Source organism: Boleophthalmus pectinirostris, unplaced genomic scaffold (assembly GCF_026225935.1).
Source record: "Boleophthalmus pectinirostris isolate CB_2022bp ecotype Guang Dong unplaced genomic scaffold, ASM2622593v1 HiC_scaffold_22, whole genome shotgun sequence".
NCBI lineage: Eukaryota > Metazoa > Chordata > Actinopteri > Gobiiformes > Gobiidae > Boleophthalmus > Boleophthalmus pectinirostris.
The window spans coordinates 13,017,537-13,044,823 of record NW_026571190.1 but is presented as its reverse complement, the minus strand read 5'-3'; the positions used below and the strand labels follow the sequence as shown (position 1 = coordinate 13,044,823).

At 37.3% G+C, this 27,287-nt stretch overlaps 1 protein-coding gene across 2 annotated transcripts; it reads right to left on the bottom strand.

The window, feature by feature from the left end:
* Window positions 1–1,330: 1,330 nt before the first annotated feature.
* LOC110155960 (cilia- and flagella-associated protein 251-like) lies at window positions 1,331–16,862 on the bottom strand. 2 transcript variants are annotated; one of them, XM_055157908.1, is made up of 8 exons: window positions 16,788–16,862; window positions 16,367–16,427; window positions 14,679–14,795; window positions 14,097–14,291; window positions 13,501–13,713; window positions 12,442–12,754; window positions 3,143–3,317; window positions 1,331–1,472 (listed from the first exon to the last, which is right to left on the bottom strand). In XM_055157908.1, exons 2-7 carry the CDS (start codon window positions 16,373–16,375, stop codon window positions 3,205–3,207), a joined length of 960 nt encoding a protein of 319 aa, XP_055013883.1. In that variant the 5' UTR covers window positions 16,376–16,427; window positions 16,788–16,862; the 3' UTR covers window positions 1,331–1,472; window positions 3,143–3,204. The 2 variants fall into 2 exon arrangements, with proteins under 2 accessions (XP_055013883.1, XP_055013884.1); XM_055157909.1 differs by having other exon boundaries at window positions 16,367–16,422.
* Between the last annotated feature and the right edge of the window lie 10,425 nt (window positions 16,863–27,287).

Below are 27,287 nucleotides of genomic sequence, written 5' to 3'. Positions count from 1 at the left end.
TCTATAACACATGAGTATCAGACAACTTGGTACATTTACAGAAACTATTACTACTTAACTGTTACTACAGATTTTTTGTGCAACTCCTAAAGCATAAAGTATACCCTGAGAACAAGATACAAACAGCTGCACAGTATAAACCAGCTTAAGACAAAGGTTGAGTATGGTTTACAAAAATAGACATTGCGGTTTCTAACAATATTTCATTCATATTATAAATTCTCCCCAGGCCAAAAAGAAATACAGCCCTACATAATAAGCCTAAAGAGTCAACAACGTCTATAGGATCTTATTTATGGATGTGTTTAGACTCACTCCCCATGTTTTAACCATTACACTAAAATGTATGTTTTCCTGCATGCATTAAGCTCTGTGTTTTTCCCATGGGAACAAATCAGCCACTAAATTTACTGCAGAAAAACAACTTGACAAGCGTGACAAGTATGTATGCATATTTTAAACATGCGAATCCTCCATAGCATTCACTCACTTTTAAAAATGAAGCCCAAATCCCCACGGATGGCAGTGTAGATTTTTCATTCTAACATTATGTAAACTCAAAGCTGTTTATTGCAAAAGGAAAAATACAGAAGTTTGTCTCATGAACCTTTGGAGGTAACTAAACTTTGTATGACATTTAGACACTAAAAGGTTTAGTAAACATAGAGAACTTAAATGTAACAATTGCTTCTTACTGAAGTCTTTCAATATATTCTGGGACAGAGACAAAGGAGCCTGGAATGAAAAAGAAGATGAAGTGTTTTGCCAGAGATACAACAACTAAAGTGTTTTGCCAAAAACACAGTAACTGTACAAACTGGTTCAAGCTGTAAATGTACTATTTGAATTAAAAGCTTTACATTTTAAACTTGCCCTATCTGTGTCCACTTGGGCTGTAGTCCTGTAGTCATGTTTTACTCAACCAATAAAAAAAAAAAAATATAATATATATATATATGTATATATTTTTTATATATATATATAGGCAGTTTGCACTCAAGATTTGCAAGCTGAATTGGTCTTTATATAAATACATTTGTTCCTAGTACTTTTTCTAGAACAAATGTGAAAGTCTTGTGAGCACAGCTTGAGTCAGATACACAGAGATACATAATAGTATTGAGAGCTTTTGCCACACCCTCTCTTTAGCTGACTAATTGACTGGACAGGATATGTCTTTACTTGACAGACACAGAAATGCACAACCTCACATTAGAGCTTGTCTCCGGTGTAGCCCAATACGTCACAATGAAACAATATAAGTAAATAATGAATGTATTACCTGGATGCGAGTTTGTTCTTCTCCTTCCTGGAGCGTGCCCGGGCCACGGCGGGCAGATCATTCACGGGGCCCATCCCGTCAATTGCAGCGTTCAGTTTCTGGAGCTGCTCCCCGATGTTATGCAGCTTCTGAGGGTTTGGAGTCAGGTCACTAGCATCGGTTTTACGGGCTTTACGGCGGCCTTTCTTACCTGGGATGATAAATAATACAGTACTCATTATTCATTCCTAATCTTCTATTGTACCCCACCGCTCTCCCTTCACCAACACTCACACCACAATCATACTTTGTAATGTTGGTGAAGTATCTTGTCTAAGGACACAATGACAATTTTGACACTGGTGCCCCAATGTGACACCTGGTATTCCCAGTGGTCGCTTATCCAAGTATTAACCCAAAAATTCTATACGAAAAAACTAAATTCTATGCTTGCAAACTGCCAAAAAAATATCTTGTCTATTTCCCATAGCCTATATAGGGCACCATTTCTTTGTCTCTCAGCTACAGCTTCTCCAAAATAGGATCCAGTCTGGATTTGATTGAGATTTGATGTATGGCTGAATGTAGGGCAACGCCTGAGGGTCAGCTGCCTGTGACACAGGCCAGATCTGGGCCAAAGACATCTGCTGTCAGTGAGTAGGACATAATCACTGGTGCTGAGGAGTGGAGGGCTCTCACACCAAATTATACACAATTACTCAGATTTAATCCAGGGCCGGGGGACGGGGAGACCCTACAATTAGCCTTATACATGTGCGTGTGAGAAGAGAGTGGGCGGGAGTACATTTTTCTTTTTGCTTATTTCTATACTGAAATCAGGGTTGTCAGTGAATCATAGTTTTATGGCAGATGCCTTTCTGAACTAATAGACACATTTATACTGTGGCTAAAGTGGGAAATGTGAGCGAAGTATCTCACAATGACACAGTGACAACGTGTTTTATTTAATTCTTCACTTAACGGTGCACTATGTCACTATTCTCGGACCAACTCCACCGCAGTAGTAGAAACAACAGCTTCTTATCTCCTCTGCTGCACCAAACAAATCTATCATAAAATGTTGTGGGCTTTCATATATAACACATTGCCTGCAGAGTCAGTCCCTCCTACTGCACCATGAAGCGGGTCAAACAGCAGTCTAATTTTGGGACATGCCAATTATAGCCACTACTTTGCTATTGGCACTTGTCTCTCAAATGGTGAAGTCATCTCCTCTCCAGTATTCTCACATCATTCACAACAAAATATAACTACTTTCACCTGAAATGAAGAAGATCTGTTTCTCAGTCCTCTGTGTGTGTGTTTTTTTTATTTTTTACTTTTTTTACTAATAAACCACATGTTTGTTTTGACACGAATGGACCATGTGTTTCTTTATTTTTAATTTATTTAATAGGGACAAGTAGTATGTAGTATGTTAGATTAGTCGTGTAACATCCTACAACATTTATAGCCAAGGCTAAATTGCAATATCCATCCTTAGAAGGGCATTTACAGAAAAGCAAAAAACACACAGGCTTCACATTATAATTTGCCACTATATAAAGGCAAATGGAGTTCCTCATTGATGGTTTATCACTAATTACACATCTGACAACTCTTTAAGACCCATTTAAGTTCATGTTTAAAACCACTCTAGCTTAAAGAGTTCCAGAGATTAGCACCCTGGACAGAGAATGCGGACTGCCCAAAGGGTGTTTTTCTCAGGGGCACCTTCACATATCCATTAGAGGCTCCTGTTTTCTTATTGGCTAATCTGCCTATAAGTCACGATCATTGGAAAGCGGTGGGACAAGATATGATTCCAGACCATAATGTTTTTGTAAAAGTAGCACAGGGGGCATTGCGGGCAGCTCTTACCCTCCGGTCGGTACAATGTGCTGGGCAGAGTGCTGGAGCTCCAGGACAGAGACCAGTGACCCTCAGATCCTGGTTTCTTTTTGGAGGAGGAGTCTCGCGATCGTCTGTACTCCCAGAAGCAGCGGCGCTTTGAGGGACGCTCTCCAGGTCGGACGCACAGGCTCGGTCTCCACCTCTACAAGAAAAATAGAACACAAACATTGAGATGAGAAAAAAAAACTATAATTCATTATGTGGGAGATTCTGATCCTGCCTCATTTCATTATTTGAATTACATTTAATGTTTTTTTTAAGAAAGATTTTTTTTTTTTTTTTGCTCCAGTACAGATCTTTTGATCAAATGTATTTATTTATTGTTTTGTTTTTATTTTGTGTAATTAAAACATAATAAAATACATTTTTGTACCAATTATAAAACATCTTTTCATGTTTAATTAGTTTTAGTTTTGTTTTTGTCACCCTGAATACCCCCCTCCCTTTACTTCCTGAGCTTAGTTACTCCCCTTTCAGAGCGCTATCACAACACAATCAGCGTGCATCCACTAATGAAATGACTGCACATTGGATCAGGTTTATGAAGCTAACTGATTTTATAGATACAAATTGGTGCAATTTGGCTGCAGTCCACAACTTGTACATTTCGAGAGATGTTTTACAATAAAGACCTCACCAAACCAAAAAAGATTATTTCAGTTTTAGGAAGTTTATCCAGAGATATAGAGGCACTAGATTTGGTGACAGCTTGAACTGTTGAACCGCGTGAGTGTGGATTTGGTCGTGAAACTTAATTAACGCAGAAATCACGTGTTTCAGACTGAGCAGCACAGATGGGAGGAGACGAGGATGAGGTGTCAACAAATGTGCAACTAACTCTGAACGGAGGGATGGAGAACGCAGAGGGACCACAAAATGTCTGAGGAGATTTGGGAGAGGTACATGTACTCGGTTTACGAGTGGGCGACAAAAATTAATTCATGGGTTTCAGCTTCCTGTTATGTGCAATATTTTGATGACTTTTTCCCATTCAAAAGATATCGCGTTTGTTTTAAATTTTTAATCACCATCACAAATGTCCTAGATTCTCATCTCTGAGTGACGTTGAGGAGAGTGAGGATGATTTTTGTTTCTACAACTAAGTGTCTACAGCCGTTATAAAATGTGTTATATACAAATATAACTCTGTTTCCTCATTAGAAACATACCTGGAGTTGTGTTTTGTTTCGTTCACACTTGTTTAACACACAAATCCTGCATGTTTAGACAGAGATCTTTGATCAGAACAGAAAACACTCCAGACACCTTCATTAGAATCATGTAGATGATTTCAGTCCTGAAATTGCTGATAAAGGTAAAGGTAGCTCTTGACTTGAAAACTACCTGTTCATGACATAACAAGGTTTAACAGAGCTTTTTGAGCTTTGGAAATTTAGATAGACTAATAATAAAAGGATTACACAAACATGTGTAAATGAAACTAAACTAAATTTGTTTTTGAGGAGGTAACAGCATTATAACAATTGAATTATATACAAATATCTAGTTCTAATGCAGAATAAGGTCTGTTGATATTTTCAGGCCAACACAAAACACATTTTGGAAGTATAATAAGTAAAATTATATCTATACTATCTATAATTATCTACGATATACCTGTTTTACGGCAAACCTCTAACAGTGTACCATGTTCATTATTTTTTGTGTGTGCGTATGCACAGGTGGGTATATATCTAAAATATGCATACACACTCAATTGTGATAGGTCAGACACTAAAAAGTGTAAAAGATCAAATTTTAATCAGATTTTGTTGCATGAAAAGTATGAACTCAAATGACATAATGGTATGAGTGTAAAGCAGTAACCATATGAAACCCCCATAGACCAGGGTGAGATTAGGTCGTGGTGTGCATAATCCGAAATAATAGCATGATAATAAATAATGCAGACTCTATCAGCAGCAGTTACATCAGTGCGAAATACACAGAGACGTCAAAGCTTTAAGCCTTATGTAACAGGTTTAGACTGGTCCACTGACACCATATTGTCTGCTGCTTTTGGGAACAAGAACTGAAGCTAAAACACTTAATTCGGGCTAACTTTAACTTTTGTTGTTGTTAAAGAGCTTTGAGTGCCTTGAAGGTGGAAAAGAGTTATATAAAAACGTGACGATTTACCATATATAATTGAGTATACATTTATAGCATACTATTTATTTATTTATTCTAACAATAAACATATAGTAATTAATAACAAATGTGATTTTGCAGCACCAAAAGTCTCCAAATTATATTTTTGGAGTTATGCTGGGTTCAGACCATAGACTGTACATATAAATGGACATAACTAACCTGCTAGCTGCCATGTTCCAGTTAGGAAATCAACATGGGGGTGCTTCCAGCTCCATCAACCCTGTTTCCAATTGACCTCTCCCTCTGTAACTGCTGCAGTAATCCTCATCTTTTTGATCTTAATATGCTTGTATTAATCTGTTCTATGTGATCCTGGTGTTCACAATTGGTCCATGAATAAATTCCTATTCCTAATATGGAACTTGCTCCAAATTTACTCCTATAACTGCTAACCATGTGAGCTTCATTTTACTGGAGCCAAACTTTACAGGTGACATCACAATCTCTTAGTTCACTTCTTGGCATCAGAATGGTACCAAATGCCTCTAGTTGGACACTTTTGCATTTGAGAGATGCTTGAAACTCACTGACACGTGGTGAATTTTGCCGAAAGTTCAGATTTTTTAACTCTGGTGTATGGCCCAACGCCTGTCCCTCTCTCATTGTCTCAGTTTAAAAGCAGGGGGACAGTGGAGTTTTGCAGCGGATGTAACTTAAACCAAACATGAGTTTGACTTGGGTCCAGGGACCTCTCTGTTACCTCGGACTGAACAAGCGCCTCAGACACGATTCATGGGAAAGATCATTATCAGAGGAGAGGGCTAAGTTTCCGGGGCAACAAGGGGCTTCAAAGAGTAAAAGAGCAAGGGCTATTTTAATGTATAATATGCAGCTATTTATTTGAGATTAAAGGAATATATAAGAGTAAAATTGTGATTGTGTGAAGAACCACCTGAAGTGATTGTAGTAGCAGTCGCAGCAGCAGTAGTTATGGCAGAAAAATAATGAATTGCAATTTTTCTGACAAACATTGCAATTGCAGTTATATCTGCGATTACTGTTAAAATGTCACATTTTTTATTAAACATGTCCAGAAGAATTCATGAAAAAACAAAAATATGAAGCTACATAAATTGCAGGATTTGCCAACTGTATCCATTAAAATTGCTATTTCAATTTGATTGTGATCTTTGGAGCCCTAGTAGTTAGGGATAACAATAACCGAAATATCATGATATTGTATCATCAAAGTTCTCACAATAATATCGTGGACCCTCACCACATATCAAATTACAAGTCTCGTTGTTTAAATTAAGAGGTATGGTGCAGCTTAGCTAAAAAAAAGACAGAGGGAACTACATAGACCATGACGCTTTGCTCCATTTCAGTGTAGATTATAACAAATAATAGAAATAACTGTTCTAAGCACTTTTAAGTCTTAGTTCTTCGGATTAAGAAAGTAGCATATTCACAGTTTTGTTTGCCTCCACAAAATATCGCAATAAATATCATACTGTGGGATGTATATCGTGAAAATATTGTATCGAGAGATTTGGATATTGTTACCTGCGTGAGTCTCCCCACCATATCGTGAGCTTCTCCACGATATTGCAATAAATATCGTACTGTGAGGTACATACCGTTACAATATTGTATCATGAGATTTGGATATTGTTACACCTCTAGTAGTAGTAGTGATAATGTTAGTAGTAGTTGCATAGTAGCAGCTGTAACAGAAGTAGTAAATAGTGTAGCAAAGGTAGTAGTGGTAGTAGGGCTGAGAATCACAGGGTCCCTCACGATTCGATAGGATACACAATACATGGCTCACGTTATGCCAACAGGGTGTGATAAATCATATACTGCACATGATACTCTGATATATTGCTGTTTTTAAGAACCAAATACATTTTAGCAATAATATCACTTTGTTACACAACATGTGTAAAGTTAATATTTTAATCAATTTTAATCATCAAAACAGTGAATATGTCAAGTGTATTGCATAAATAAGTTCCCTTCTAGTAAATAAGCAACACAATTATATCGATACAGCAGCCCATGATAACAATACGGTATCACCAAATGTACTAACATGACATATCGATATTTCAGTATTTTTGCACACCCCTAAGTAGTAGAAGTTCTAGTAGCAGTAGTCTCAAGCAATACTGGAACAGAAAAGCCTCACTGTGCCAAATGCAGTGAAGAGAAAATACAATACAATAAAACATGAAATAATTAACAGCAGTTTTAGAAGTACCATTGGCAACCATTCACGTTCCTATCATTCGCTGCTGGATAGTCACCAATGCAGGTAACACATGCTACACTCTTCCAATATCCACCACTTATTGACAACTAACAAAACAACAAACAAAAAATCATTAAATCATTACGATACATTTCCACTGCCGCCCACTTCTACAGTAGATTGATTAACATTAAACTGAAATGTGAATTTAATAGACTTTTGTGGACCGTCCAGACACCCTTGAGACCTTATTTGTTGGCGGTGCACTATTTTTGCTCATTTCCTGAATACGTAAGTGGCCCCAGAATGACTCAGGGGAAACCAGATGCAAAATATGCTAGTGTGTTTTTTTTCTGATTTACCATAATATAAGCAATGGACACAACAGAATCTTTCTAGGAAAATACTTACAATGCCAAGTTTTCTTCCAATCTAAACATTCTTTTACTGGCAAGGGCCAAAACAAATATAGATTGTAATGGGGTCAGAGCGAGATATGGTGGACGGTGCACCACCATTCTTTGAACAGTGTTAAAAGGAATATCCCATACAAGCTGCAAAAGCGAAACATGGAACTAAACCGAGTCTAAACCAGGTCTATTTTAAAAACACCTCTAATGCGCCTTTATTTAACACTATTGACTAAATCAGGTGTAACCCAGGATGAAACCTAAACAGATCTAAACAGAATTAAATCAGACTAACCAGGACTAAACCAGGTCTAACCCTAGCCAGGCTCGCGCCACCAAGTGACTCTGCTCAATTTAATTTCTCTCCAGCGACTATGTCAGGAATCGGAATACACTAGACAGTTTGCAAGAACCCCCGAGGGTTGTAAACTACGCAAAGGCCAGTCAGTGAAGAGCTGTGAAGTCATGACTGGGTCATTTTTGTGGTACAGCACAACAGTAAACAAAGCAGTCAAGATGGATGTAGACAAAGCCATACATTCTGTGTTGGTAAAAATTCCAGAGATCAAGGATTTAAAGTCGGAAGAAAGAGAATGTTTGGTGAGTTTTATCAAGAGGAAAGACGTTATTGCCCTTCTTCCTGCAGGATTTGGGAAAAGCTTAATATACCAGTTAGCCCTGTTAGTGGCGCATTACATACATCATGACAAAATAGCAGTGATTGGTTAAATTAAAAAAAGTACCCACCTACCGGGGAGTGCATGAATCCTAATGCTGCGAGGTCAGATCAGCCAGAATCATTTTGTGGAAACCTATTGAATCAAGCTAGTCTAACCCATGACTAAACCTACACAGGACTAAACCAGATCTTAAACAAGACTAAAATTAGGACTAACCCTGCACTGAACCAGGACTAAACTACACACAACGGGAATACCCCACAAGAGCTACACTAAAATTATATCTAAAGCAGAACTAAACCAGGTCTATAGCAAATGGTCAAACTCACTCAACTTGCACTGACATTACACAAATTTACTTTACTTGCCGCTAACCAATCTGCTCATCAGTTTATTCTACATTTATATACACATATGAATCCACAAATTACTTAAAGCATATGTCATGGGAATCACACCCTCAACCCTGGTCTGTTTAACATGAGCCCATCAGGGTCCTGGTTTATTCCAAGTCCAAGTCTTAGGTCATGTCTGGACGAGAGACCGGCCTGATGGTTTCCGTGTGGGCAGACAGAGCTGATGTGTGGTGGTTTGAGAACAATTAGGCACATGTCCTCTTTATAAACAAACTTAAGACTGCCACCAGAATTCAACTACAGGGCTGCACCATTTTAGGACAGTTACTGAAGTATAATAATTACACTTTGTAACTTATTTTTTTAAGGATTCTGTGTCTGAGCGCACATTGTAAACAGCTTGGGGAGGATTAACACTTGAGAGAAGACTGAAATGTGAAAACTGATAAACTAATACAAGAACCACATGAATTTCTGAACATTTTTGTGGAGGTCTAAACTAAAGGCTTAAGCTTTTATCTATAAAACAGACAGAACCATATATTATACTGTCTAAATAATTGGAGCCTTTGTGAGTTGATAATTGTGCTAACTCAAATTGCAATTGTAATTAATCAACCCTAAATTCAACTAAAATAACTTTTTAGAAGCAGTTATACAAGTAGTAGTAGTAGTAGTAGTAGTAGTAGTGATAGTAGTAGCAATAGTATTAGTACCAGCAGCAGCAGTTGCTGTAATATATATATATATAGTAGTAGTATGGAGGTAGTATCAGTTGATTTGTTTTGCTCACGTGTAGTTTATAATAAATTCAATAGAAACAGTGGCCCTTGATGCTTTCATTGAATAAATAATGATCCAGACAATTTCTACACGTTTTAATTATTGTATTCTGAAAGAGAACTTCTTTTCTGTGTAGACTCGAAACTAGTGCTGCACAGTGAATCAGATTACAATTTTGATTTCAATTATTGCTCTATTCAATAACAAAAAATATTGCAATCAAAAATATAATCATTACCTCCTGTTGAGAATGAAATGTGTCCCTGTTCTACCCTGCTAAACCTGGAAGAAAGCTGCTCATCTAATAAATGAAAATGTCACAAAAGCGTACAAATTATTACTAATTAATATATTATCTCTACATTTTCTCTACAGATTAAAGGTGCTACATTACACCAAACTGACTCTTGTGAGCTTTAAGCCATGTTAGTATGCAGTTCTAGTGAAGGTGTATGGAGTTTAAAAACACAGTGGAGCACTTCCTGCATTACCACCTGACATCACAAGATGGAACTGAACAGAGTATCTTCATTTTGAGAGAAGCCTAAATATGCAGGCTTTGTGTGTTAAACCTGTGTGAATAAAACAAAACACAACTCCAGGTATGTTTTGATGAGGAAACAACATTCTAACATAAATCAGAAAATAGCATCATATGGGGCCTTTAATTAGAAGTAACTATTTGAAATAACAGTTATTTCAATTATGAACCAAATAATCATCATGTTTTTTGCCTAATTGAGTGGCCCTATACATGTTACTATAAGAAATACCAGTGTTTATAAAATTGTTGACATCTCCTCTCCTTTTTATTTATCTCTTCTTGTTGCCATTTCATCGTTTTTGGCTGAAATATTGTTCTTCCTTTCTGTGTAGACGTGGAAATCTTTAGAACAATGGTACCACTGCCGCCGGATATTGATGATGTCTATAACCCACACAAAGTACATTACCATTGGGGATAATAACAGGGTTTTAACTGCTCTGATATTAGGCCTATACTTCATCATGCTGATCTCATTCTGCAGTGGAAAGAATGAGACGCACCGCATTAAAAATCCATAAAATCGCAAAGAACAAAGAAATGATTATTATTATACGTCAACAATTCAATAAACACAGGTATTTCATCTGAGAGTAATATGTGTATTTAACAACAGATTGGAGTCTATTTATGGTATGAAGAAAGAAAATCTGGGTCTCATTATTCTGTATGGAGTTTCTTTACATTTTGGTGTCAGAAATTATCATACAGACTGCATTTCCTTAAGATTTTTCGAGCCGATAAAGATATTTGTCTTGCTGTTGTGGCCATTGTGCCATTAGCGTAATTAAGGATTTTAAAATCCATAGTAAATTTATATTATGTTATAGTGAAGTTCAAAACAAAATGTATTGATCTGGACTATAAAATAATTTGTTACATAATTGTTTACATACAGCCATATTTTTACTCATTAGTCTGTTCAAAAAGACAAATCTGATGCACTGAGACCAACTGAGTATAACACATGGGCACACACAGACTTGAACAGTGCAAAAAAAAAATTGGTGCCAAATAAAGGCAAAGTTTTCAATACTGGGCAGATACTAAAACCCTCCAATATCACCAATGACCCATCCATACTGTCAGCCTCACAACCAATCAAGTCATTCGTATAAAGGAAATAAAGCATTCTTTATATTCTCCATCATCCAGCCATTTCGGTAAATACCCTCCTCAGCCCCATCTCCACCGCAGCAGAAAAAGTAAAAGCAGCCTCAGCCTCTTGATCTCTTCTATTATTAAAATGAACGCATTTGGTTTTTCCACATTATTTTCTTAATTAAAATGCACCAAATTATCAATTTATACATATTGTAAAACATTAAATAAGAGATGAACAGCACTTTAACTTCAGTGACAAAGCTGTAGAAATAGCCTGAGTGTTTTGCACATTCATCTTGACATAAGTCTATAAATCAATAAAATTATCCTGCATATTTTATGCCATACCACTTGATTAGCAAAGTGTAAGTAACCCTACACATATGGTATTGAATAAACTGTAGTCCATTAAACATTTAAGCCTGTTTCTTGTGTCCAATACAAACCGCTGCTGCTCACCCTGTCAATCATAAGGTCACAGTGGACCATTCACATCCGAGCACTGCCTTCAGTTGAGACACTCATCTAACCCCTGGGTTGCAGAAGGACACATTTAATGAGCATGTGAGATCATTCAGCATAAACAAACCGTGAGTCCAAATCCAATCAGCAGTGCAGACTCTCAAAGTTTCACAATGACACAAGTATTGATACAAACAAGGCACACACCAACCAGACAGAAATGTCTTTCTTTTCCTGAATAGGTTTAGAATGATCTTGAGCTGTGTCATAACAACTATAAGAGCACATAGACTACTATACGCCCATGGACCACTATGGAATCTAGACACCGATATAACAGATATAACAGATATAACACCACATGGTAATATAATGATTTATGATTTAATATTATGATTTATTAATGAAAATTACATTCTATTGTCTAAATAAACAATTTTTTATTTTTTTTATTATCATCATAGTATCAGAATCTGTACTGAGTATAACGCCTATTTGTCATTATTGAAATTGAGTTTGAAATGTAATAATGTATAGTGGCAACACTAGTTCAAATTAATCAGTGCGTAATACACTCACCACATTCACTCTCAGACGAGCTGGTCAGTTCTGCCTCTGCTGCAGTCTCCTCTCCTCCCTCCTCTTCCTCCTCTTCTTCCTCCTCTTCCTCCCTTCTCTCCTCCTCTGTCTCTGTCTCTCTCCTGTCCATCTCCTCTGTTTCAGTCCCCTCCTCTCCTCTCCTCTCTTCAGGGGGCACCTCCTCCAGGCTGGCCCCCATCTCTCCATCTCCTCCTTGGCTTAACGAATAATTGTGCTCCAAAGTCAGTTCCTCCTCCTGTGCCACTTGATAGACCTCCACGGATCGGACCAGCTGCTCCTGTCCCATTCTCTCCTAAAAAGTGAATAAATGGAAACAGCTCAGAGTAATAATTTACACTTAAACTTATTTTTCCTTAAACAATTTTAAGCTTCTCCTATAATAAGGCTAAAGTAGACTAGAAATTGTAAGAGTTTGTTTTTTTGTGCCTTTTTTTGTTATAATTTATAATAAATATTTTATAATAAGAATTATGTTATTTTATCTGATACATATATATCTGTGTAATCGTCCAGGTATAATCCATAACAAAAGAAAAATGAAAATCTGTCAACTGGACAAAAGTTTTAGAGTCATTGGGATGAGCGGCAAAATGTCTTCACTGTAAAACTTTTGTCCAGTTTAGAATTTAGATTAGAATTTTTCTTTTGCTATGATACATGCATATATAACACTATTCCAAACTCAGTGTACAGTGTGTTTTAACAAAAAGCTTTGTTCCTCCATTATGACGCTACATGGATTTACTATACTGCAGATTTCGTACAAGATTTGTACTTGAAGCCTACTTATGACTATTGGCATTCATGAACTCTTTTCTTGCCTGAAAAAGAAGAACAGGGAGGTGAACTCTTGTGCACAGAAATACTGCTGTCTTAAAACATTAAAAGAATCACAAGAAATGAAATAAAATGACTCTGAGTCTGTTAATTGCATGTTTTTCCACTTAATAATACTATTTGACATAATATCAACTATCAGTTAGATTTTACAAAACAAGAAAACAAATGCATGCCGCCCACTGACCCTCTAACTCTTACATTTGGTACGTTTAGCTGCCCCTCTGTTGTTGAGGATGTGGTAGCGCAGGTTTCCTTCGCAGTAGCTGTGGTGTTGTTTGGGACATTCTGGGACATAATGGTGGGAGGGGTTGTGACAGATTTTGTAGCAGCTCTCTTTCTCTGCTCTTCCTCTTCCTGTTCCTCTCGACTCCTGCCCAGTCGACCAATCAGAACAGCCTGCTCTGAGAAAACCTGGGAATACAAAAATCAGCAAGTATTTAATAAATGTACATTGCATCTTTTTATTGCTTAAATTAAATTTATTGGTACTGGTTAAAACTGTTGCCATATATCTATATAGTCAGAAGTAGTTCATTTTAAACTGAACTTATTCCTGACTTTCTTTATGTATTCTGAGCATTCTAATAATTCACAGTGATTTTTTTATTACAGTGAGTTTTTGAGAGTTTTTCACAACTTGCAGGGCCCATCACTATAATGCTAACAATAAATAGGAAGCAAACAGCGCACCAGCCTTACTTGATTTATGGAACAAAGTATTTAAAATAAACTAATTCTGTTTTTCACATTGTTAAGACAGACCAAATCAGGCCTTTAATTGCACCCCCCCTTACCTCTGTGCAGGTGAGTAGTTCCGTCCCCACACCCAGCCCAGGTTTGGTGAAGCGTGTCATTTCGTCCAGCGCAGACACGTCCCATCGCTCAGGCTGCAGGTCCTCCCCAAATCCCCCATCATCCACCAGATCGCTTAGCAACTCAAAAGGCCGTTTCCGTGGAGACGCCGGGGAGCCCAACATCAGCAGCACAGTCTGGGGACGACATAGAACAGACATGAGTGCTAAATGTATTGTTAGCATTATTTTACTTTTGTGTCACTACTCACCAAAGAAAAAAACATAAAACATCAGAATTATGTAGAGTGTGTATGAGTGCTACACATATCAGTCTGGCTTGAGCCAAGGTTAGGTCTAGACTGGGGTCTAAAGATTAAAGATCAGATAAAAAGCTGATAATAAACTGGTTTGGAGGTCTGATATGATTTTGAGTTTGAAGTCATACTTTGTTTGCTTTGGTACAAAAGATCTTAACTATGTTGTTAATAATGCAGTTGTAAAATGTGTTTTCATATATGAAATGGAGATGGGTAAAAAAAAAAGTATAATTTTAAAAGTTTATCTGAGTTTCTGGGGTCTTACCTGGTCGTAGTCGGTGCGTCCTCCGTGGGGGGACATGGCCAGAGGGTATGGACTGAGCAGGGACCTGTGCCCCCCATAAGCCTCCCCGAAAACGGGCTCCATCCCACTCAGACCCGGCTGACCAGAATACATGAGGGACAAAAGTCAATATATATGTCCAGTCTGTCTTTTTATTATGGAAACAGAAATACACGTGTTTATAACATAGACCTAATATAGAAGTGGACTGTGGGAGTGTTTGGCTCCACCTAAATGAAGAGAATCGAGGCTAGTAGTTATAGAGGCTAACAGGAAAGCTACTTGCTTGAACAACAGGGAGCTTAGCAGTGCTGTCAATCAAACCTGTTACTAACACTAGCAGGAGTGACTTGGGGAGGGAAGGCATCTGACTGGTCCGTTATTAATGCTCATCTTGATTTAGGGAAAAAATTATGAAATGAGAAGAGTCAGCGGACCTGAATCACGCTCATGCTTACTTCCTATTTGGAACGTGATAGCTTGTCTATGGTTTACACACACAGAGGAACATTTAAACTTCAAAATTGGGGACTGCAGTCGGTTTCACATGTTAATGTGCTCTGTGGAGCGACTCCAATATGTATTGGATTTAGGTCTGTTTACTTTATGAGCCATGTGAGAGGCCATCAGCTGACCACCAAACTTATCCCCTTGACAACGCACTTCAAGTTAATACTAAACACTTCATGATGGTGATGCCCTGTTGTGGGGGAAGAGAAAAAATATTCTGAGCAGCACAGACAGACAGAGGCTTACCTGCATAAACAGGCAGGAGTAGTGTGACAGATATTAAGCTGATTCAGTTTGCCTCGTCAGATACGAACTGCAAATGGAACACTGTGCAGTGCCCATACATACATGATTCAATTCTAAGCACTTTTTACTTTTACTACTTTTTTACATTTTACTGCTCAGTGACAGTAAGTCAGCCCAAGGTCGACTGCATTCACACCACCATGTGAGGGGAGCTACTCTGAGACCACCTGTTTCAAGAACTCCCATAGCGGCCATTTAATCCGGTCCAGAATGCAACTGTCATGTTCACACTGGTCCAAGCATAGCGCTCTCAGATCGAATTCTCTTTTACACTGACCTAACTAGCAGAGGTGTGAAAATGACCTAAAGCTGCTCTAGAACATGACCAAAACAAGTCTACATTGAGAGTACAGCTGGATTAAACCATGACCAAACAAGGACAAGTATGAACACACATTACATAAACAGAATAACAAAAGACATATAAAGAAGAACTAAAGAACTAAAGATTGTTGGCAAGAACAAAAGTCTTGCCAAGCATCAGTCTCCATACTAACTTGTATCTATAATTTGGTTACATAAATATGCAAATCATGTGTAGGTGGCTAGTTAATTATATTTCACCTGTCGGACCTGTTTTATGATACATTTGATCACACAGTATATTATTATATGTAATTAACTTCCCACAGCAGCTTCGAGTCTACTCTTACAACATGTACAAAATGCGTTCTTTTTAATATTTTGTGGGCTAAGTTACTAAGTTCTGCTATAATTTTTTAATTAATGAACTGTTTTGGGGCATTTTTATTGTATTTTACCTACTGAATATACATACTAATCCTGTCATGATTCAGAACTCTACTGTATTTTTAAACCTTATAAAGTGCTGAGATGTTTTTTTACATTTTTACCTGAGGCATCGCCCGCAGCTGGAGGGAGGCAGGTCACAGTGCAACTTCAACAACTTCTACACTGGAAAAAAGTAAAATAGAAATATCAGAAATACAGTTAGGGTAAGCGCTTGTAAAAGTTGATACCAGCTTTGGCTACAACTACTGTGATTTTGGTGTACATTTATAATATAGGAAATATACAAAATGTATCACTTTCAATTTATTATATTAAATAAACTACAGGTTTATATTTTGCTCATATTCACAGACATAGCATTATTAAAAATGCATATTAAAATCATATGGAAAGTATGATAGTTCACATACAAAACACACAAAAACACATAATAATTAATGAATAAAAAATAGACAGTTAAATGCCAGTATGGTCTTAATGTGCAGGGTTAGCTGAGTAAAATGCATAGAGTTGAAAATGTACCTGACAGTGAGAGTGAAAAAGGCTCAAAAGGCCTTGTCACATGACTGTCCTGCACCAATCACCTCTCTGCGACCTGAGCAACAGGAAGAGAAATGGGAAGTCAAATTCACAGGACTTATGTAAACACTTACTATAAATCAACAACAACACAAGTCAATAAATAACAGATTCTCATAGCACTTGTTAAGAGTTTAGATCAATTCATTTGCAATACTGAAGACATTAGTGGCTACGATTTTGCACCTACAGCCATTAACACTGTCAGATCAATACATTCAAACAACAACGTGTCACACACAACTGAGACGAGATAGCTTGCCCAATGACACAACAGCAGAATTAAATTTAAGTAATACATTGCATTATTCACTCATTCTATTCTCAGTGGTGGTAAGCTACTAATGTGGCCATAGCTACCCTGGGGCCAATTGATGGGAGCAAGGCTGCCAATCTGTATCATCAGCCCCTCCGATTGCCACCATCACACACATCGCATTTATACACAGGCAAGGTGGTTGAAGCATCTTGCCTAGGGACAAAACAACAGTATGCACTTGCGTCACTGCTGCCCCAGGTGGTACCTAATATTCCCAGCAGTCTCCCATCTACATAAGTACTAACCAGACCCACCCCTGCTTAAACAAGACTGAGCATTGACAAGTGAGGTTGGTATGAAAATAGAGCGCAAGTGAAATTGAAATCTGCAGTTTAGGCACTTGTCTACCTGTCTCATCGAAAAAATTTGAACTTGATGAAACCACTGTAAAAACATATTACTTAAGTTACATAAAAAAAGGCTGATATTACTACAACAATAACCTATATGACTACTACTGCTAATAATATATTTGTTTATGTGCTAGCAGTCACGTTTCAAATAGGAAGTGAGCAGCAGTGTGAAGTCGTTCCTTCTAGGGCTGTGCAAAAATATCAAAATATCGATATATTGTGTCCTTTAATGTGATGATAAAATATCAATATCATGGGCTGCTCTATCGATATATCGTCAAGAGTATTTTTTTTGGTATATTTTACAAAATGATTTTGTTACAGAGCTACAGTTTTGTTGCTTATTTAGTGGAAGAAAACTCATTTATGCAACACATTTGACATTTTCACTGCTTTGATGATTAACATGTTTTTCTTTCATATGAACTTTGCACAAGAAGTGTTTTAACAAAAAATTTTAGTGTCACTGCCACGATTTAGCCTTTATTTTTTTATTGAACCGTATCGAGTTGATTTAAAATATATCATATCGAATTGTAAGTGCACTGTATCGAGATATGCATCATATCGTGGCCCATGCATTGAGGTATGTAGCATATCAGCAACTTCTTAATGATACCCAGCCCAAGTTCCTCCAAGCTTTAGTTGGAATCGACTTATTTTGAAAAAATTGTCTCTCTCTGCTGTGAGCCTCGTCATTTTGGTCTTAAAATGTTCTTACTAACCTGCTCTACGTGATCCTGGTTTTTATTTTATTATTTTGGCTCTAAATTAAGATATGAACATCCATAACAGATCAATATGGTGCCTTTTTTAGCAAAAGATTGAGTGACAGCCACGTTGCAAAGTACCTGCCCAACGCAAAACAAACGGTGCAAGCGAGAAGGGGCATGTATCTTCAACAGCCTCGCTCCTGATTGACTCTTTGGTGTCGCATCCAGATTTACAAATAAATGGTTGGTTGGGAATTGGCCTCTATAACTGCCAGCCTCGATGAGCTTCATTTGGTTGCAACCGAACGCAATAGGTGACGTCACATTCCATTAGTCCACTTCTCTTACACAGTCTATGGGTCCTACTCTCAGGATTGAAATTATTTTTGTTTGTTACAAGGATCAGATTCATTACACGAAATAAAATACAAGCATGTAAAAGTCCAAAGCACATCCGTCTATGCTTTGTTCCTCCTTGGTACAGCACGTAGAGTGACTGTCACAAATAGTGTTAATGTACACGTTCACAGCTCTGCCCAATTCAGATAATGGCATGTTTCACACAATATACAAATCCAAAGCGTCGGATCATCAGCAGAAAATGTGGAAAATGCAGTTGTTTCTGTGAGTAAAGACGTTTAAAATGTTTTTGAGCGGAACTGTCAGCCCCGAGTCCCGCTGTGCGTCAGATGTTAACAGCTTTAAACAGAAGCTCAGTTAGATCCGTTGTGCCCTCCTCAGATGTGTTTTCTATTAATATGTCTTTAGATTGAGAATTAAGATGCACAGAGCGGCTGTCAGGAAAGTAGGGCATGTCACTTCCTAAAATTAAAAACTTGACAACAAAAAAACAAAATTTCATAATTCAATTTTTAAAGCGTGTATTGTTAAGCAGGTTTCTTCTCCATTTGTAGATCGTCATGGTGAGTTTGAGCTTCCTGTTTACAGGCAACAGCTTGTGGATCTTTGACCATTTTTTATTGTTAATTGCTAAACTAATTTTCAGTGTTATAATGAGAAGAAAAATTACAATTTTATTCGCAGTTACCATGACTAAATAACAAGTAAATACGGCATAAACAGCCATAAGTGCTTGAATATACAAGGATAACTAAGTTGAAAAAAATGAAATAACTTATTTTTGCTACATTTTATACTTATATTTTGACCTGAGTAATCACAATTATCCATTAAAGTAAAATCAAACTAAACAAGTAACAAAATGCCCAGTGCATAGTGTTATTAAGTGTTTGGGGAAGGCATTTATAATGCAATGTGAAGTGTCTAAAAGAGCTTTAAAATGTGTTATAATTAGCAATGTAGTTTTATTGCTGTTTATAAACCATAAGAAATGCATTTTTCAGTTTTAACCTTCAAAATATTGCAGGGATAGTGCCCTACTTACAATATAATGTGACCTATACATCTGAATTTTGTCATCCAACATTATTATTTATTAAATGGTTTCACTTCATAATATTTTTTTGCAAATGGTACAAAAAGTCTGAAAAAAAAAAAAAAAATCAGTCAGTGCTTGACCTTGTAAATACACTGGACAGTTGAGTAAAAAAAAAAAAAAAAAAAAAAAAAAAAAAAAGTTCTGATGTGTTTTAAATTGTTGTGTTTTTTTCCCTGTATGTATGTGCTTACTTCCTGGTAGGGGTGGGCGATATGGAAAAATAAATTAATTAATTAAAAAAAACGATTCAATCACGATTTTCCCCTTTTCCCCCATAATGACCGATCTCGGTTTTCGATTCGATGTTCTTCCATCTTATTAAAAACAAAGACATGAGGAGTTTAGGGATAATGGGCAGGGTGTCATCACTAGTTTTTATTTCGTGTTGATAGGACCAATAATTCCGGAGAAATTCACATTTTCAAGTTGGAATGAGTTTTACAATATAATCTGTTAGGCAGATGCACGTGCACGCGCGCAACCGCTATCAGTAGAAACACGTGCGACGTCCGTGCGCTAAATGAGATTTAAGTTTCATAAACGGTGAGACAATAGTCGTTTACTTTCCATGATTTGGATTATAAACATGAAAAGCACCAGAGGAGAGAAAGAGGAGAAAAGGTGAGGACCAGCGGCTGGATCAAAGAGAGGGAGGGGGAGGGGGGCGGTCAGACGACACCGCGCACACACAGGCGCACGGACAGACGCACAATCAGAGGCAGAGGGAGAGGGAGACCGGATTTTTAGTCAAATTGTGCAGATTTAAGTCAAAACTTGAGAACATGTGAAGAGACAAAGGGACACGCTGTAGCTCAGGATGCTCCTTCCTAAACAAGAGAGCGCAAATCCTCATCAGCACCACGCGCTCTCACTGCCACATGATGGGCTTTAAACCTGTCACTTGGAATCTTGGTTCTATCAGGTTATATGCCGAAGTTTTTTAATTTTTTTAAAATTTATTTCTTTTAATTTTTATTGCGGCAGACGCATTTTTAGCGCCTGTAGAGCACGTTTGGACTAACTATGCTATTAAAATTAAAATCAATTAAAATTAAAATCGATTAAAATGCGCATGCCTTATCACTGAGATCGACCAAATTAGAGATCGCAATCTATCGATTTTTGGCACAGTCCTACATCCTGGTCACATATAATACTGAAAACTGCAAAATGATACTTTTAGACAATGATAATTTTAGAAGCAGCATTAGGTCATTTCAGTTCAACATATATGTCAGTAAACCTTAACCTAACCTTATGTCATAAACAATCAAGTAATACTGAACTGATTTCATCACACACTTAGACAATAGAATTTCACTGCTGTTTGCTGTCAATAATTATGAATAATTGAAAGATGATGCTGTTTCTTCTCACAACATTTGTAACACTTAAGATACACTGTAACTTTTTTGTCCTTACTTATCCATCTCTGTGGAGTTAAGCAGGTGACATCACCAGGGCACGTTACAGGTCAGCTCTGCGGAGAGGCGACCCCAATAATAAGAATGTCATATTTCAAAACATTCTAGACAAGCAAAAAAAAATCTCCATGGGGACAAAAGCGTAAAGATATTGTGACATCTCTGTTCTTGGCTGCAACTTTTACAAATGCAAATTAGTACTTGCTCGAAGTTTTGATTCTTGTGCATTGTTTACAGACTCAACTTAATACTTTTCACATTAGACAGTTGATTAGAACAGTTTTGAACTATGCACCTTGTCATTAAATTGCTGGGAGGTCTGCAGTGTACACGGTGTTCCCTTTTCAAACAACCACGTGGCATTTTTTCAAGTTCTTTTTTTTTCTTTCTTTTTTGGTTCGGCACAGGTTGGCCTATAAATTTTGGCCGACCAATCACGGTGCTCCTTCTTGCTGCGTGGCGCTGTGTAACCAAAACGGTAGCACAGGCAAAGTACATGATGAAACACAGAGTAACAGAGGACAGAGGCAGGCAGACACAATACAGTCCTGTATATTCATGAGTACAGGGGGAAATAAAATGGGGACGCTATGGGCCCAAATGTGGAATATTTCAGGTCGAAAATACTAAATAAAATACAAAGAAAAGCATTGCTGAAAACTGGAGTTAATAAAATCAGCAATAATCTTACCGTGAATAAGGTTAAAGGTGCAATATATAACTTTTCTTGTTGCACAGTATGGCATTTAACTTACCACTTATTTAATTTGGATGTTTTTATGGCTCAAAAATACCTTGGAAAACATGCATACTTACCGTTTATTGTCTCCTTGGAGATAGATAATTTGTGGATAACTTATTCAATTTAAAACATGAACTGCAAGCTGTGTAACCTTTTCCATATGCTCAGGTATCATATTTGAGGTGAGACAAAAATTTATAATACTGAAACTATTTTTCTGGAAGAATCCCAAAATTAGAATTGAGCATAATAGTGGTGTGTGTGTGTGTGTGTGTTGGTGGTGGTCGGAGTAGCCGATGGGTGCAGATTAACAGCCTCACATGCGTCGGTTTGTCCCAGGGCAGCTGTGGCTATGATAGTAGGTTACTGCCACCGAATGTGCAGTGAATAAATGCACAAAACTGTAAAGCACGTTTGAGCATTTGGACAACCGTTACATGAGACTAATGCAAATTATATTCTTCTAAAATTATATTTCTGTCCTTTTTTTATACATACACATGAAGCTCAGCTGTAAACCCTATTTGCATCTGGTTAAAAATCTACTTTTTATATCTAACTTTTTCCTCTACATTTCTAGGGCTGTAGTTGACTAGATAAATCATTGGTCAACTAAAGACATGCAGTGGGAGTGCAAATCAATTAGCTGACTAGAAGAGATAGTGGTGTGTACTGACAAAATAAAATCTTTAAAAACTATAAAGTACAACATGTATCTAAAAAAGTTCAGAAGCTAACTGAAGTTTACAGAAAAACAAATGCCAACAGCCCATGTGGGAAACATCTAATTTCACTTCCAAAACTCCAGTAAACTCCAGTCTATAAATCCCTGAAAATCCCAATGGAAACATTTGTCGACTAATAAACATTTTGGTCACATGTTTGTGTTCACTCACCAAAATTAGGACTAGATTAAATCCAGAACTATACTGTTACTAGATCAGGACTAACCATGGACTAGAACTAGACTGAATCATGTTTACATAAGGACTAAACAAAAAAGTTAAGTATGAATTCACAATAAAACAGCACATCATCAACCCACAATGACCGACTAAATAACTAGCCTATAACTCTTCACATTTCAAATCGATATAAAACTGTTGAAATGAAATACTTTAGACTATAGTTCATTATGTTTATTATTAGCTCTACATATACAATTTCCCCGTTGTTGTTTCTGATGTAACAAATAAATACAAGAGCGGATTAAGTTCCTTGTCCCAGTGTCCCTTGTGTGTGATTGAGCAGCAGTAGAAGAATGAGGATATGGGGAATTGGATGCCTGGGCGGTTATGACACTGCCTTGGCACGTCTCATGGAAAACTGGTATTTGGCACCGGGCGCGATCCGAGCTACCGACAAACTGTGTACACAAGCTCTTATCAGATCTGCACAGCCTTGAAAAGCACAGAAATGTAACTAAACTAATCGCAAAACTTGAACGAAGCCAAAGAATCGAGCTTGACGATTGTTAGAGTGTGGTAGCAGAGAAAGTAAGAGACGAGTTTAGCGCAGGATTAGACGCTTGCACATGCAGAGTTAGCTTGTAGCGACAAAGCTCTTTCCCACAGTAACGCTTCTCAAACAATGGCAAATATATACAGGTAATGGGTGGTACATCTGGCAACGCACTACTCCAGTGTACTTCTACCAGTGTGCCGGGGAACACTACACTTGAGGTGCTGCCATGTGTGCCTCGGAAAAAAAAATTGAATTTCGGTGAAGTTATTTCACATGCACATTTAATTGAACAATTTACTATTTGGAGTTTTCCGGAGCAACTTCTGAACCAGTTGAGAAAGCAAAACTATCATCATTGCCAAATATAAGAGCCAGACACTGGGGCAAGGAAAACATTTGGTGTAATTTGGTAGTATTTTAGTGGGTGGCGTGCCGTGTAATCTATTTAATCAAGAAAGTGTGCAGAGAATCAAAAAAAGTTGAACAACACTGCACTACTTTGCACTACTGTGGTTCGAGATTTCGATGTTAAAAGTACTACTGCTTGTCGTTTTATTTCTGGTTCAAGGTTTTAAAGTCTAAACAATAAGATTTGAAAATATACATGGGATTAAAACTCAAATCTAAATCAAAATTATAACTAAATCTGATGAGTTTGGACCGGGAAATGGATCATTATTTCCCCTTCCAGCGATGAGTATTAAAATTGTTAATCCACAACATGTTCCAATCCAGTTTGGTGCAAGCTCTAAATTAAGACAGGACCAATTAAAGTCTCAAACTCATGCAAAACCAGGTCTAAACTAGAACTAAATCAAGTCTAAATGAGGACTAGACCACAGCTCTAAAACAGGACTAAATCTCAAATCAAAACTTTAAAAATTAATAAAATGTAGACCCTATTTAAACTTGTATCCAGTTTCAGTTTAATATTTAATTATTTTCAGTTAATCCCAAAGCAACAAAGTCATATTTTTAATAGACAGATTGATAGACCTCGTTTATTTAAACTGGCTCTCCATTTTATTATTTTTGAGTGACATCTAGAACCAGATCAAAGCCAGGACTAAATCAAGTATCATAAACAATCTCGCCCCGGTCCTTGTACCATGGTTTGAGAACCCCAGTCTCATTATTCCCATTTAAAGTGCAGGGGATTAGAGGGTGATTTGTTTACACAGCAGCCTTCATACAGGAATGAGGAGAGCTTTGATGGAAATAACAGGCTGTGCTGTGATCATTTATTATGTTGGTTTAATATAGGCCTGGTCCAAAGGTACACTCACACACTATGACAGAGTTCACACAAGGAGAACACACCACTGAGGGTCAATAACCTGCAATAATGTCTAAATACAGGCAACAGACCAGCCTCCTGCAACACATGGCAAAATTAACAATGAGGCAAAACAAACACAAGGATTATGCATGGCTGATTCACAATAATTATATAAATAGGCTAGTTTGATTATGCCAACATTTCAGACTGAGGATATGGGATGTCATTTTTAAAGGAAATTTCAAAGTTTCTCTGTGAATACTGGACCTCTGTTTGTTTGTTTTTTGGTAGAAATGAAGTCCACAAACTCATTTCATTATTAATCACTTGTACCCGATAGTGATTTGCATTCATTAAATTCTAACTCATGCATTGTGGTGCCCTTGGGCAATTACCTGGCCAGCCAGAACGACACACTTAAACAAATCTTCACAAAGACGAGTGGATCTAGAGCTGTATCCTGTCTCCCTGATTTCAGAGGGCGTAATTGACAGGCGGATTAACCAATCAGAGAGACGCATGGTCGCTTCGCATCAAAATCAAATGTAAAAAGCAAAAAAAAAAAAAAACAACAACAACAAAAAAAAAACATAAAGGACTCAAAAACTGTGCAGATTTTTGTTTTGAAGGATAGAAGAATTTTCCAGTGGAGATATCTTCCACATTTGTGAGACATGTGCTGCGAATGAGCGGCTGTGGTTAGATTGTCTATGTAACTTTTTGGTTGGGGGTCCATCATCTGTTTGTTTCTGTGGATATGTTACTGGTCTGTCTGGAATGTTCTACACTATGACATTAAACAGCTCTACTTTAAATTTACAGTACTCAATTAAAGGTGTTTAAAAAAACAAACAAACAAACAAAACAAAAAAAAAACAAGACAGGCATTCTGACTGAGCGGAGTTGCCTCTCCACAGATCTGGCCTGCAACTTGGTCTGGTTTGGTCTCCATGAAGATAGAAAGGTTTAATGCCATAGTGTGAAACATTCCAGACAAAGCAATAACATCTCCTTGAAGAAAATGCATTTGACGGACCCTCCACCAGAATTTTCAGCCCCCATTGTCCGAGTCCAGTCCCGACTCCAGTGAATTCAAATAGACCATAGAAGGTACTGGTTGGTCTGGCAAACTTGGACAAGTCATCTGACCCAATATGTGTAATGACAGGATCAAATAACAAGTAAAAACTTGCTAGATTACTGTGCAATTGTCTCCAGCTGTATTCCTCCTGCTCAAGTTTGACCCTAGTACACAGTGATACTGAAGTGTAAAGTATAATATAGTAAAAATGCAGAACACATTTCCCTGAAGACGATAAAGTAAATAATACGTAAAAGCGGCATTGAAAGATAAAAACAGTAATAAAATTGTTCTTAGCATTGACATAGTGGCAGTCGCATACATTCTTACTATTTAATAATTTAGTGAATACAATTACCTATTCTGTATATTCCTTGTTTCTCATTGTTCAGTTATTCGAATGCAGTGAAAGTAGCAGTATTTTGCGATGCACATCATGAGACAGAAGATAATACTGTGTAGGCACCAAACAGAGACGCCTGACCCCATTCAAACCACATCTGCTTACATAACGCTGTATTCAAATGAACTGCTTCTGTTATTCCACTGTAATATAGAGAAATGTGCACAAGGAGAGAAAGCTATAATGTCAAGTGCATTCAATTTAACAAATCCAAGAAGATGGTATTCTTCTTTCACTGAATAATATGCAATTTGTTTGATATAATATAGGGCTGCAAGTGGTGTTAAGATTATTATATTAATTCATGATTATTTAGGTCACAGAATAATCATAACAAACACAAAAAAATGAGAATTTTATAAGCAAAAATAAGCAAAAATGTACATTTTAGTATCTTTACAATGCCAAAAAAGTTGCAATATAGTGTACCGAGTAACCAGGACAACAACAACAACATATATTGTGCTTGTGTCTGCTATAGTTATAATCTATGACACCCTTGGATCAGTATGTAATATACTTGCACATTTTAAATCACAATATTCACTTAAAATGAATGCTAACTTCCATGGAAAAAAATTGTGGTGCCCATCAGCACCTCCAATGGATAGCTGTACATCACGCTAGCAAGAAGCAAATTCTTAACCAGGCTGATACCACCTAGTGCTTCCAATCAATTTCATTTCTCTCCAGCGACTAGGTCAGGAATCGGAATACACTAGACGGTTTGCAAGAACCCTGGAAGTGTGAGTCCTGGCACCAGCCAATCAGCAAAGAGCCATGCATTCTGTGTTGGCAACGATTCATGAGATCAAGGATTTAAAGCTGGAACCAAGGGAATGTTTGGTGAATTTTATCAAGGGGAAAGACGTTATTGCCCTTCTTCCTACAGGACTTGGGAAAAGCTTAATATACCAGTTAGCCCCATTAGCGGCGCATAACATATGCTCACGACCAAATAGCAACGATTGGTTAAATTAAAAAAGTACCCACCTACTGTCGAGCGAATGACTCCTAATGTTGCGAGGCCAGACAGTTTCCACAAAGTGAAACCGGCTGATAAATCAGGCTAGCAAATTCTATCACTGATTAATTTTTTTAAAAAAAGGACAGTGAAGTACAGAGCAGTGGGCGTGGCGTTTTGAAAGTAAGTGATTAAAGATTACTCAACCATGCTACACACTCCAAATACAACTTTTTGTTTGT